Source organism: Dendrobium catenatum, unplaced genomic scaffold (assembly GCF_001605985.2).
Source record: "Dendrobium catenatum unplaced genomic scaffold, ASM160598v2 fragScaff_scaffold_264, whole genome shotgun sequence".
NCBI lineage: Eukaryota > Viridiplantae > Streptophyta > Magnoliopsida > Asparagales > Orchidaceae > Dendrobium > Dendrobium catenatum.
Window position 1 is genome coordinate 2,114,286 of NW_021318726.1, and position 13,623 is coordinate 2,127,908.

General features: G+C 30.0%; 1 protein-coding gene across 4 annotated transcripts in view; it reads right to left on the reverse strand.

Moving 5' to 3' along the window:
* LOC110099099 (ubiquitin-like domain-containing protein CIP73) overlaps nt 1-12,697 on the reverse strand; it is a 53,346-nt gene extending 40,649 nt beyond the window's left edge. For 2 of the 4 annotated variants that reach the window (XM_020826138.2, XM_020826136.2), the window contains exons 1-2: nt 12,472-12,696; nt 7,298-7,427 (exon numbers count right to left, since the gene is read on the reverse strand). In XM_020826138.2, coding sequence (XP_020681797.1) covers nt 7,298-7,426 — 129 coding nt within the window. In that variant the 5' untranslated portion in view covers nt 7,427; nt 12,472-12,696. Of the gene's footprint in view, nt 1-7,297; nt 7,428-12,471 lie in introns of those variants that run through there. The other 2 variants (XM_020826137.2, XM_020826139.2) reach the window with 2 other exon arrangements.
* Between the last annotated feature and the right edge of the window lie 926 nt (nt 12,698-13,623).

Genomic DNA, 13,623 nt, shown 5'->3' on the forward strand with positions numbered 1-13,623 from the left:
TCATCAAATAAGCCGATCATTATGAGAGACCAAATATAGTAAAAGCTAAAGAAGTGGAAGCTAAAATAACTATAGGGAAAAAATGCTGGAATTATGAGCAACATGCCAATATTGCTCTACTTATCTACTATTGATCGAGTTAGTGGTGCAATAAAAAAGCCTTTATTCATTAAAAATTGAAGTATTGTGCATTACTATTATTTAAGTTGTCTCAATGCCACATTATTTTCAGTTTCCTAGTTCCAATTTTGTAAGATGGTTATGAAGTTGGTGTTTATAAGATCTTGATATGTTCTCTGTCGTTTCTGATCAGCCCATTCCGTCTAATTTACTACTCCAAGTTGTTTCAATTCAGCTATTGAACTCCCTAGTTTGGTTAAAACTGATTCTGCATTTCAGCAAATAATTTGTTTCCTAATTTTCATTTCAGCTATTACCATTCAGTCACTGTTTTGGGAAGTTATTGTTGCTAATTTCATGTTCTGACACCATGAAAGTAGGTACTATGAAACCCAGCTTCGAATCTAGGGACCTAATAGAAGCTAATAGTCATTACCCTACTTTTTCACTTCCAAATTTCAGCTACAATGGCTATGTTGCTATTATGTCAACTTTCTGACTCTAGCTACAGTAGATGCCAATACTTATTGATTTTCAGTTCTAATTGCAATAACATGGTGAGTGTTTCATGTGCAGCTGCTTCAGGTTTCCCTACATGTAACCTTCCTTCAATAGCCAAGTTAACAGCTGTGTTTACTTATTCACCCAATTTTGGCATTGTATCTTTAGTCCAATCGTTTGGCTTCCTTATATTCCCAGTTATGACACTGTAGCAGGGACTAGGAATTGCTGGAAATGGTTGGAAAATAGATATTGAAAGTAGAAACTAATTGTTTTGCAGAAACAAAAGATGGAAACTTGATGTTCTTGTTGGAGTTCAAGTCAACTGAATTGAAATTTAAAGTATTAAGACAGATTTTGAGGGCTTCTAATAAGTTAGTTTAAATCATTTAAAGTTATAAACAAGACCCTTGAAGTATGTAAAATACATTAAATAGTTAAATAAAAGTCATGTTACCTCTCAAATTTTGTGTATTATTAGATGTGGATTCTTCAAGTGCTTTACAAGTTTTTTTGACAATTTTCTGGGGACAATTCTCCTTTTATCAGCCTGGATCTATAAATTTGTGATATCTATCATTCTTTTTTCATCTATATTTATTTGTGATGATTTGTACGTGTAATTGAGATTCAGCAAGTTTGATACAAAATGATTTTCTTTTAGGGGTGCAAATCAATAATGTTTTATATTCGTTCTCAGATTTGTTATGTAATTTATTATTTTAAAAACTTTATATTATGATTTCAAATGAAGTGTGTTTAATAAATTTGCAACAAAGAGTACTCATTTGCCTGTATTAAAGATTGGATATAGTCATGGTAATCTTTTGTAGGTTTCCTGGACTATCTCATCCTAGGATTACATTAGTGACTGTAAGCACTAAGATGACTTGCATCAAACTGGTATAAGCGCTTATGATTGCATTTCATGCCAACTAAAAGTAGGCATTGGAACAACCAAAAATGAAAAAATTATGCTATTTAAATAGGATCGAGGAAGTTAAATTTCTACACAAACCCAATGTTACTAATGTTATGATCAAAATAACTTCCCTATATTCGATAGGACGCATAATCTTAAGAGGATTTTGGAAAGGAAAAATAATTTGGAATACTTATATGAACGGTATCATCCCTTTGATCTTGAAATACCTAATGTGCTAAATCAAAACAAGGGACCTACTAGTGAAATATTACAAGAGAAACTAAGCCTATAGGGGCTTAGCTAAATCATAAACTTAAAAGAGAAATACAGGTCAATGTAACTAAAAATCATTTTTCTTGATATTGTTTTTTACCATTATCTGTTTCATTAAAAATCTTGGGCAAGATATTAGAAATAAACAAAGCTTCAATTCACCAAAAATACAAAGTTATGTTATTTAGATCTTTAAATGCCGAGGCACACTAAGTAAATTATGTTAGGATTACCGCACCAGTAATTAAAGAATTTGAAGAAAAATATTTAAAATTGCAATATGAGTTGACATATAATTGCTAAATCAAGCATAATCAAATATGACCTAATAAAAGAAACTTCTATTTATGAATAATATTTTGATAGCGTTTTTTATTATTATTTTGATGACGTATTAGATGCAGAAAAAGATTTACAATTGCAATATGAGTCGCCATATAATTGCTTTGCATTACAAAATGATTACAAACCATAATTTAAATTTAAACAAAATTTAGAGTTCGACTTAAAATTGACTTTGAGTATGACATCAATTATGAATCTAAAACTCCATCCATCATAAATTAAACTAGAAATTGAAAATGAGCCTACAATTTTATTTGAACCTAAATTGCAATTAAAACCTTAACTTTTAAATCCTGAATGCTAGCTTGAATATAAAAAACAACATTTAATCTATTATGGATGTGAAGTTGAACAAATCATGCTTACTATAGATTATAAACAAATTGTGAAATTGATAAAATTATTCCTAAATGTGAAGGTGAACAAATCATGCTTCTAAAGCTAATAAATCAATTGGACACGTTGATTAACTCATGTTGAATATTTTTATGAAATTATTTCGACAAATTAGCCTACAATTGAATTTGCTTTTTGGTATTTGATTTCTTAATTTTCAAAATCATAAAATAAAATAAAAAACTATGTTGAAAATGAAATTTCGTGAGTATTTTAATAACCTTGTTAGCAAGAAGTGGCTTAAAGAAAACTTGAACATTAGTTTTATATAATGGATGAATTTAAAAATGCATAAATGATCAACATTAATATTTATGTCAATTTCTTAATTCCTTCATAGAAGTTATTTTTTCATATAGGTATATCATATTTGTGTGGTTTAATTATTTTCAATTTCTTTATCACCATATCTTAAAGGAATAAGTTAAAAATCATCATTAGTATCCATCAAGATGCATATTGGTGTTTTGGTGTTCTCATTACTTACTTCATTCGTGGAAAACTAATAATTAATTATAAGAATTATAAGTCTATTGCTGCTGTGAATAGAAGATATGTGAAATTCAAACCAGACAACAAATTAATGGTAAACCCAAATCCAAAAAGGCTTCCCATTAGGACTTTAAAAAACTAAATACAAAAAAAAAAAGCAAGGCAATATTACAATGCACTAGAAAATATACTTATAAAATAAAAATTCTGAATAACTATGATATCACTACATACTTCAGTATATCTGGTTTGGCTTTATTTCATGAACATGCTACTAATGTCGTTGATTCTTACCAGTTTTCATCTACTCGTAATTCAAATCCAACAACTTTCGACCCAAATTTACTCATCATATTTCAGATGCTATCATACTAGTCGGATTATGTCAACTAGATTGTGGAAATAAAGAATATCTTATGTTTTAGGATGGCATAACTACTTGTGATTATTCAGTGATAATTTTGCATGAAACAAGACATTTGTATGTCAAGAAGAATGATGCAAATCCAAGACTTTATTTATTATAAACACAAATCATGTGCATTGATATCAACTCTATCTTATTCTTCAATTTTCTGACTTCTAATTTGAATGTAACGTACCTATGATGTTGGTGTAAATGATAGAAATATATTCTATATTATTTAGTTTACCTCATTAGGCTCGATTTATTACAACAACAACAACATCATCAAGCCTTTATCCCACTATGTGGGGTCGGCTGCATGAATCCTTTTTTCTCCATTGTGTCTGGTTAAGAGTTAAATTATTATTTAAATCTAATAAAGAAAGGTCATTTCTGATATTGTCTAACTAAGTCTTTTTATGTCTACCTCTACCTTTCTTAACATAGGTTAAACCTAATACACCTACTCTCCTAACCGGGTCATCGGAAGGCCGTCGTTTTCACGTATATGCTCATTTCGTATCCTGTCTCTAAGAGTAAAGCCACTCATCCACCTGAGTATCCTCACCTCTGCAACACTTAACTTAATATTATGTTTCTCTTTTGATGGCTAACATTCTGCGCCATAAAGCATTGCAGGTCTAACCACCATCTTATAGAATTTTACCTTAAATTTGAGTGGTATTTTTCTATCACGCAACAAGCCCGATGCATTCCTCCATTTCATCCATCCAACTTTAATTATACTAATAATATCCCATCTATTTCACCATCACTATGAACAATAGATCCAAGATATCTAAAATGTGCACTATCTTATTAATGACTTGATCGCTTAAAGTCACAAACCCCCACTAGATATATTACTACTAAAAACATGTGTTGTTATTAGGTTTGATTTACTATTACAAGTTATTTCAACTCAACTCTTGGACATCCCAATTCAATTGAATCTGATTTTCATTTAAGCATACAGTCGGTTTCTCTTATTTTCTTTTTATTCATTATTTAGCCATTATTTCAAAAGATTATTTATATATTATTGCTATTGATTTGATGTTTTGGTTCTGTGAATCAATTCCATATTTGGGCCAAATATTGGAGGATTTTGATAAATTACTTATTTTGGGTCATTTTACGTTATAAATAGGACCCTTAAGAATAGTAAAATACATGAAATGATTGAATTAAAATTTTGTTTCCACTCAATTATTATTTATGTTGTTGTATGCAAATTTTTCGAGCGCACTGCAAGTCTTGACATCAACTTCTGACGGGTGATTCTCTTTGTACCAACATGAGGTATGAGCCTTCCAATTGGTGATTTATATTATAGTCCTTTCATCTAAATTAACTTAAGATTGGTTTATGTTCACGCTAGAGATTTTATTAAATTTAATACATTGTAATTTTCTTTATGTAATGGGAAAGCTAAACCTGCATACTTTTATATTTGTTCTTGCAAATTTTCAATTTTAGTGATTTTTATAATATCTATTAAAACAAATGAAGCATGTTTCTGAATTTTACATCAAAAAGAGACTATTTTTTGTGTAATTAAAAGTTAAAAAATTGTAAATTGTTGTATGTTTTATATTTTTTTGCGCATCTCATCATAAATTTGCAATAGTGAATATAGACTCTACCATGTCTTACATCAGTAAAAGGTGAAATAAAACTTGAAAGCTTAATTCATTGCGAAAATCGCCGAACTATATTGAAACAAATGGAGAATCAGAATAGAACATTTATCTTTTTAAGTAGGGGCGGTTTAGTTAGCTCGAAAAAGAATGCAGTGTAAAAAAAATACTTTTGAATTGTTTGGATGAATGTAAAGTAAATGTAAGTGAATGATTTTATTTTTGTTTTGTTTGAAGTAATGAATGTAATGTAAAGTCCAAAAAAGGTCGTGACAAACGGCGAGTGGAGTCGGCCGACAGTTGCGGCCTCCGGTGGTGATGGATAGCGGCTAGCAGCGATGTAGCAGCGATGACGGTGGTGATAGCCGACAGCGGTGGTGGTGGCCGGCGGCGGTGGCGGTGGCCAGCAATGTAGAAGATAATTTGAGACTCGTGTATGAAAGGTAAAATAACTTGGATTTATTATACATAATAAATAAAATAAAAATGGAAATATTACTTTTAATTAAAGACTAGGGGTTCAAAATGGAAAAGTAACTCGAGAGTATTATGTAATATATGAGTATAATAAGAGACATAAAAGTAAACTCTATAAATTTATAATGAGGCCAAATATTGTGGGCAATATATTTAAGTGTCTTTGGTCAATTACATAAAATGATGGGAATATAGATGAAGATAAAATTTTAGAGTTAAAGCTAGACAATTAAAAAAGAAATGTGCATCAACAATATTATATGGTAAGAAGATATGAGACAACTTTTATAAAACTACAATTAGGTTGGTGATAAAGGTTATATTAAAGTGTTTAGAATTAAAAAAATAATCGATGCAAAGTTCAACATGAAAGAAATGAGAATGATAAGATTATTGTGTGACCAAAATAGAACAAATAAATTATGAGAAAATAATAATAGAGAAATGAATGGATTGATATTTATGAAAAATAAAATAATTGAAAATAAACATAAGTGGTTTGAATGGGAACAATGAAGAGTCTAGAAAATACACTGAATGAGTATATAAAATCAGTGTTGGAGGATTAACAAGAAGAAGGGATTGGAAGTTATTAAAATGATCTGCAAAGAATAGATTTAACACCTCGAACAATACTCAGTTGAAACAAATGAATAAGAGAAAAAAAATCAGCCCCTACACTACTTCTAGGGGTTGCCTTAATCCCAAAGTATCTAATGTATCCAATGTAGCCCATTGAATCCTCAAAACTGATCTAAAATAGTCCCTTCACTCCTTAAATCTGATCCAAAATAATCTAACAAAGGATCTATTTTGCATCATGTTTGAGGAGTCAATGGACTAATTTAATATATTGGATAGTTACAACTAAAATGACTCTATACAAATAAACTATGAACCATTTTGGCCTTTTTCCCGAATAAAAAATGATGATTCATACAGTTAACTCCAAATAGTTACGATAAGTCTATTAATGATGGCGATGATGTATACAAATCTAAATGCTGGTCAATTGAAAATTTTGGAAGCTAAGTTGGGCAATTAAGAAGGATAAACTAAGGAATGATTAAAGTAACACTTACTAAAGATAAGGTAGTTGAAATTAGGCTTAGATGTTTTAGACATGCAGAATAAAGGGTAAAAATATATCCATTGGACAAGTAGATAAAATTGTATTAGAGGGTTAGAAATTTAAAAAGATAGACATAAGTTAACATGAATATAAGTCATCTGAATGATTTGTGAAGACTAGATTAACACTTTGGACGGCACTCGGCAGGAGCGAATCAACGATGAGATTCATAGAATTAAACACAAATAGTAGGTATAAGGATAGTAAAGATTATTAAAATAAATTCAATGAACAAAAAATCTACAAAAAAATCAATAAATAGAGGGCCAATGGTAAAAAGAGGGAAAGGAACAACATGATGATGAAAAACACCAAAATTCAAATCAAATGTTAGCTAAACATTCTGAAAGTCAAGCATGCTTGTATCACTAGTTCTTATTCTTACATATTTGTCACATGCATGTCAGATTTGTATGATAAAGAACAGCAGGAATGCAATTTAGTTTTGTAAGGTTTTCATGCAGCATGAGTTATAACTTTATCTATCAATTTACAAAAAATATATATTTGCAATTACAATATCAACCTAACAAAGAGCAAGGTACAAACACGTGGTGAGTGTCATCTAAATGAGCGCAAAAAGAGTTTACATTTTTGTTCACTCGAAGGGAAAATGTCCGTGAATCCAGAGTTTTGATGTTGATTCCAATGGTTGATTCTGAACTGTCAAGATTGACCTGGATAGAACTGGAGCCCTCTAAACTGGACTCAGAAGTCATCCTGCACGATAAACATAGAGAAACTGCATCATCATTCAGCTATACAGATCAATACAATGTACGCAAGAAGTAAAAATATGGTCAACTAATCAACTCTTCATGCACTGGAGAGTAGAACAAAGCAAGTGCTACTGTCGTTGCTGAAACAAAATTAGTGGATACACTCCATTGTTTTTGGCGAAGCATTTTGAGTGGGAGATAATCAACTCGCATGAAACATACACTTAAAGTGGATATTGGATGAATTGTGTAATCACTTTCAAAAAATTAAATAAAATAATTATATCTTGCTTAAATAATATATTTACAGGTCTTATAACTATATATGATTTGTTTTAAAATTAATTTGTTAATGTTATTTGCTTTGTTAAAGGTCTTGGATGAAATATTAGGAATGAACCAACTTTACAATTAACCAAAAACGTTATCTGAGACTTTATCAAAATCTTTGGGTATTGAGGCGTGTTACAAGCACCCTATTAGGGTTGTTGCATGGGTGTTGATTTCTATGAAACTCAATTATATCTCATTTAAAACAAATGAAATGTGAGAATTATAAAATGCTGAACTCGATCCAGTTGTAGAAATGATAGTCATGAATACTCATTTGAGGATATATTCAACCCACAATACAATTTGCAATAATACTCTGAATCAATATTTGATGTTGTTGAATCAAAATCTATATCTAAAATAAATTATGAATATGAACCTATATAATTGATCAAAAGTCATAATGGGTTTGAGAGTAAAATTGCTCATTACACAAATCTAAATTTGAATTTCAAATGAAAATAGAATCTATGTCTAAAAGAGAAACTAAACGATTTGATGCAATTGATGAATTAAATGAATGGATTGAAAATGCAAATTTGGATGAATTCTTCGTTGATATTCTTACCATGCCCGGTTAATCAGACCAATGATGACTTTGCCTTTTGCCCTTGATTTCATGATATATTAATTTATAAAAAGAATCTAATGGAGAAATTCATGTTGCAATAATATTTTAAAGAATTCCTTAAAAACAAACACCTTTAAACAAACCTAAATTTTAAATTTTATCTATTTGGACAATTCTAAAGGTGCATAATCCATCAAAACTTAATTTTAAATCATTTGGGCTAGTCTTATTTAAAGAAGATGCTCATCCATATAGACATGAGTCAATGACATAATTATGTAATTTGGCTTCAGCATTTCATTTTCTATAACTCATTGTAAGAAATCCTTAGAATATATCTTAGTTTCAAAAAATATCCATTAGTTTTCTCATAAAATAATAATAATTTCATGATTTGTACATATTGCATGGGATATTCGCAAAAAATTGACTGTTAATTATCACAATTATACGATTTATATTGATGCGAATAAGAGGTACATAGAACTTAAGCCTAGTGATAAGGTTATGGTATCCGTAAATCTTAAAAAAAAACTTCCATTTAAAATCATTGAGAAATTGAAAGCAATGAGGGTAGACCATTAAATACTATGCAACATATCGGAAATAATGCATACAAATTAAAAGTTTCTAAAAATTCATGTATAAATCCATTTTTTTATGAATCTAATATGACCATATTATATAAGTTTACTACCAATTCATTGAATCCTACTTCATTTTCACCTCTTCCTTATGATTCCACATCAATCCTCAGCTAAATAAATTTATGCAACTTATTTATAAAATCTATTTTAGGAATGAGATTGTGTTCACTTTAATGGTAGCTTTCAAGGATATCTTATTCGTTATCAAGTTAAACCTTACCATTATGATTTATATGTGTTTAAATTTGCTTGATGAGTGATAAATCCTAATTTTTTTTAGAACCAAATTTGTCCAACTCGAGCATATTTGATGAAAATCTTAATATCATTCTCAATAAAAGCATCATACCAAACATTATTTTTTAAGTTATGTATTTATTTTCCAATAGTTGGTTTATTTCATCAATTAATTTATTTATCAGAAATTTTAAGTGAATTTTCCTTCCTTTAACAAATAAAGAAATGAAAAAGGCACATATGCATGTTTAAGGCCATCGCTTGTGAGATTCATTTGCTTATGGCTTCCTTTCTGATTTTTTTTGGTTTTGCAATATTTGTGTTTTTCTACCTCTTGGGCCTTATCAAGTTTTGTGAGTAAGACTAGCAAAGGCGTGGTGCTTGGTATTTACATATGCTTTTAGAAGTGTGGAACTTGGTGCCATGGAACTTCCAGATTGGGTTATTTGAAAATTTAAAAGTCAAATTAAACCCTTATTAGGATGTATTAAGAATTTCTAAAAATAATTTAGAATAAATTTGAATTTAAATTAAAGTTAATCATGTTTCAATCTATGAGTAGTCCAGAAATAGTAGTCTAAGGCACTTAATTTATAATTTTTTTGTTTGAATTATATTTCACCTCTAATTATCATTTTTTTCAATTGTAAGTTGGCTGTATCATCCATTTGAGCATGGTAAGCATACAATTACTTGATTCTACGTAAAATCGGCTCGTTATACCTAGACCTTATTTTTATCTACTTTGGTGAAGTTATTCATTGCATTTTTCTTCTACATAATTTGTTATCAACTAGTTTAATATTCTAAATTTGGTTAGAAAGTAATATATTAGAAACTTAATGTTATTTAAATATAATTTATTGCTTGATGAATTAATTATTTTCAATTTTTATTGAAATTCTCGCAAACTTATAATAACTTAATTATCAGTTAGGCTTGTAAACTACTATTACTTCTTTTCATAAAAAGAAAGTGAGTTGATAGCTTGATTAGGAAATAGTAATAATAAGTAAACCCTAAATTTTCCTTTACATATCAACATACTTCACATTATATTATATTATAAAAAAAAAAAACTTCACATTATATTAGTTGCATTAAAAATCCTAACCTGAGTCATCCTGAATCAGCAATTGACACAACCAAAGGCAATTTCCAATAAAAAAAAACAAATTTTAAAAGAATTAAAAAAATCATCAAGTTTGAGAGTTTGGCATGAAGATATGATATCAACTTTGAGATAACTTATTCGTAGAGTTGACAAAATCAAAACAAACTACAAGGTATCATTATATAAGGAATGGAAATAGATTTTTGAAAAGACAAAAAAAGCATGATGTGGCGAGCATCAGGAGAAAGGTTTATATAAACAAAATTCAAGAATGTGCATGGATGCATCTTCATCATAAATTAAGTCAAAACTATAACCAAGAATTGCATGAGCCAATCATAGATGAACAAGAACAAATAAACTTCTCAAATGAAATTCAAGATATTTTAAACATGAAGCACTGATTATAGCAAGTTGAAAATAACTATACACTTTGTACATGGAATCGAGCAAAGGAATGAATGATATGCACAAAAGTATCAAATCTCGCCATCACATGAATGGTTCAAAACCTAATATATCACAAAATCATACATGAAAATAATTATATAACTAATGAAGATAGAGATTGTACATTGAAGTGGAACTTATGCAATAAGACCGGAGATTTATAACAATAATAATTATGGGTAGGGGCGGAACCCCTTTGAGCCCAGGGGAGGCAATTCCTCCCCCCCCCCTAAGAAAAATAATTTATTATACGATTTTTTAGGCAATTTGTCCCCCCTCAATTTATTTTTTAGTCTTCATTATAAGAATTTTTAGGCAATTGCCCCCCACCCCCTAAAAGTTCTAAAATACTATGGTCTTTAGGCAATTGCCCCTAATACAATTCAACACATTGTGTAGAGGTGTTGTTATTAGAGAACGATCAACCAAATACAAAGAGAAATAGTAAATCTAAATTTGTTCCTCAGGTCGAACCCCGCCAGGGGGCCCTGCCCCCTTAAACCCCCAACATATATGCCCCCCCCCCCTCTCAAAATTATGGCTGGTTCTGCCCCTGATTATGGGATTGGCTTACACTGATACTTTGTATTTGTCTGAACTCCTAACGAATATACGATACTCCTATTATTTCAAAGATTATGCCTATGCCCAATCTAAGGGTTTTTTACATACGTCACTTCCATAATACATATAAGTTATTTTCATGATTCAAACTCATTAGCTTCAAATCATAATGGACATTGCTTGATCATTGTTCCGAACCCGTCCTATGAATGATAGAGAAAATCAGATTTTGTATTTTGAAGCCAAATGAAATAATGGCTACTTGGCCTTGAATTGATCCAATAAGCAATTTTTTAAAGAAGTACAGTGCATGATGTTTAATAGTAAAAAATGCTAATATTTTGACAAGGGATTGGATTCAATTTGTTCAACTATGATTTATCTATCATCGTCTTGTCTAGAGATTAAAATAAAGGGCCACAAACCATAATAAATTCAATCCTTTCCAATGCCAATATGCCAATGTAAAGAAGTAATAAATTCTCCACAATTACATTCTCTTAAAGGTAGCATCTTTGCAAACCTCCGATGAACAGAACAGCCAAAAGATATTCACGCGCGTCTCCTTAAACAGCATAGAGTAATGGAAACAAAAACAAAAAACAAAAAATAACGCAATAACTTTATTCAAATACTATGAATAATCTAATAGTTAATTGAAAAAAAAAAAAAAACCTTTCTATCCATTAAACTACTTCAAAAAAGAAAGCTAGCACTTGCCAGCAAACCACTCACGGCCAAATACATCAAACACTGAAGACGGCGATAAAACAAGTCAAACCTCACAACCAGAAAAGGAAAAAATTTCCTACTCTTTTTAAGCGATGCCACATACCAGCAGTTCCAAGAGCTTGATCCTAAACAAAATATAATCAACCCTAACTGCGTGATACACTTGAACGATTCCTAGACGATTCCCAGAAACCTAGATCTTGCACAAACTTTCTGAACTAAGGATCTTTCCCAACAAAATTCAATTTTAAAAAGAAAAATTACATTTTTTTCCTGAATTTTTGCCAATCACCTAAGTTCTCCAAAAACAAAAACCGAACCAAGCGGTGAAAAGGATATTCAATACATAACGATTGATCGAGAAAAATGGAAAGACCGCAAGTGGATCCGATCATACCTTAAGCTCCCCAAAGAAACTATTTCCGAGGTCGATATCGAGATCAATGTCGACGTCGATACGGAGTGGACTACCGGATGCCGATAAACGAGACTGCGAGAGGTTTTTTGCCACTTCTCTCGGACCGCTGCGTTCTGTCACTCGACAACCCTCACAAGCAATTTCCTGTGACCGACTCACCGTATTCACGCCCCTGACAAATGAATAAAAATAAAATCTAGGCCGGATATTCGGATAACAATTCAAGGGATTTACATGTATGCTTATATATCAAATATATACTTTTTTAATATTTATTTATATACTATCGTAATTTTTATATAATTAATAATTAAATGTTTAGATGTTAGATATATAATTTTTAATAATTTTATTTTATATTTTTTCTTCATTTTTTAATTATAATATTTAAAAAATAAATTTATTTTGCGAATATTCCAGGACGCAACAAATATAAAATAAATTTCATGGCAAAAGTAAGAAAACTCTTTATAGCATGAAAATACTTGAGAAACAAGAAGATGTGACAAACATCGCTTGATTCTAGGCAAGGCGATTGGATGATTATAAATGTTATGGTGGTAGTTGATAGAGAGACCATGTTAGTTAAATGATCACAATCGAGCAATGTGGACTTTGGAGATCGTTTATGTTGGTCAACTGCAAACAAGCAACAATAATTGTCAACAATGAAACTTTAAGCTTCTCTAAATTTGATAACCATCTCCCCTTTCAAATTTGGAACAAAAGTCAAATTATTAAAATATTTGTCAAATATTTACATTATTTTGTGATAATTTAAACCACGCCATTGAACGACAATTTTTAATAAAACTTGAATATTATATTTTTTTTTAAATGTAAGTGTCTTATGTCATCCAACTTTCGTGATATAGATCTTATTATATTATTATCATCTACCTCCACATTTTGACAATAAGTTTACTTAAAATAAACAAAAATATTCTAATTTTTTCTAATTAAAATGCTGAATCAAAATTTATATGATTTTTTTTAAAGCATCAACGAACCCTTGTTTTGAACATCAATTTTTATTTTATCCAGACAAATTGGGTCTATAAAACTAAGTACCGTGAAATTATATATTTAAGACATTATAAAGTATGACCACTCCCTATATATAGCGAAAAT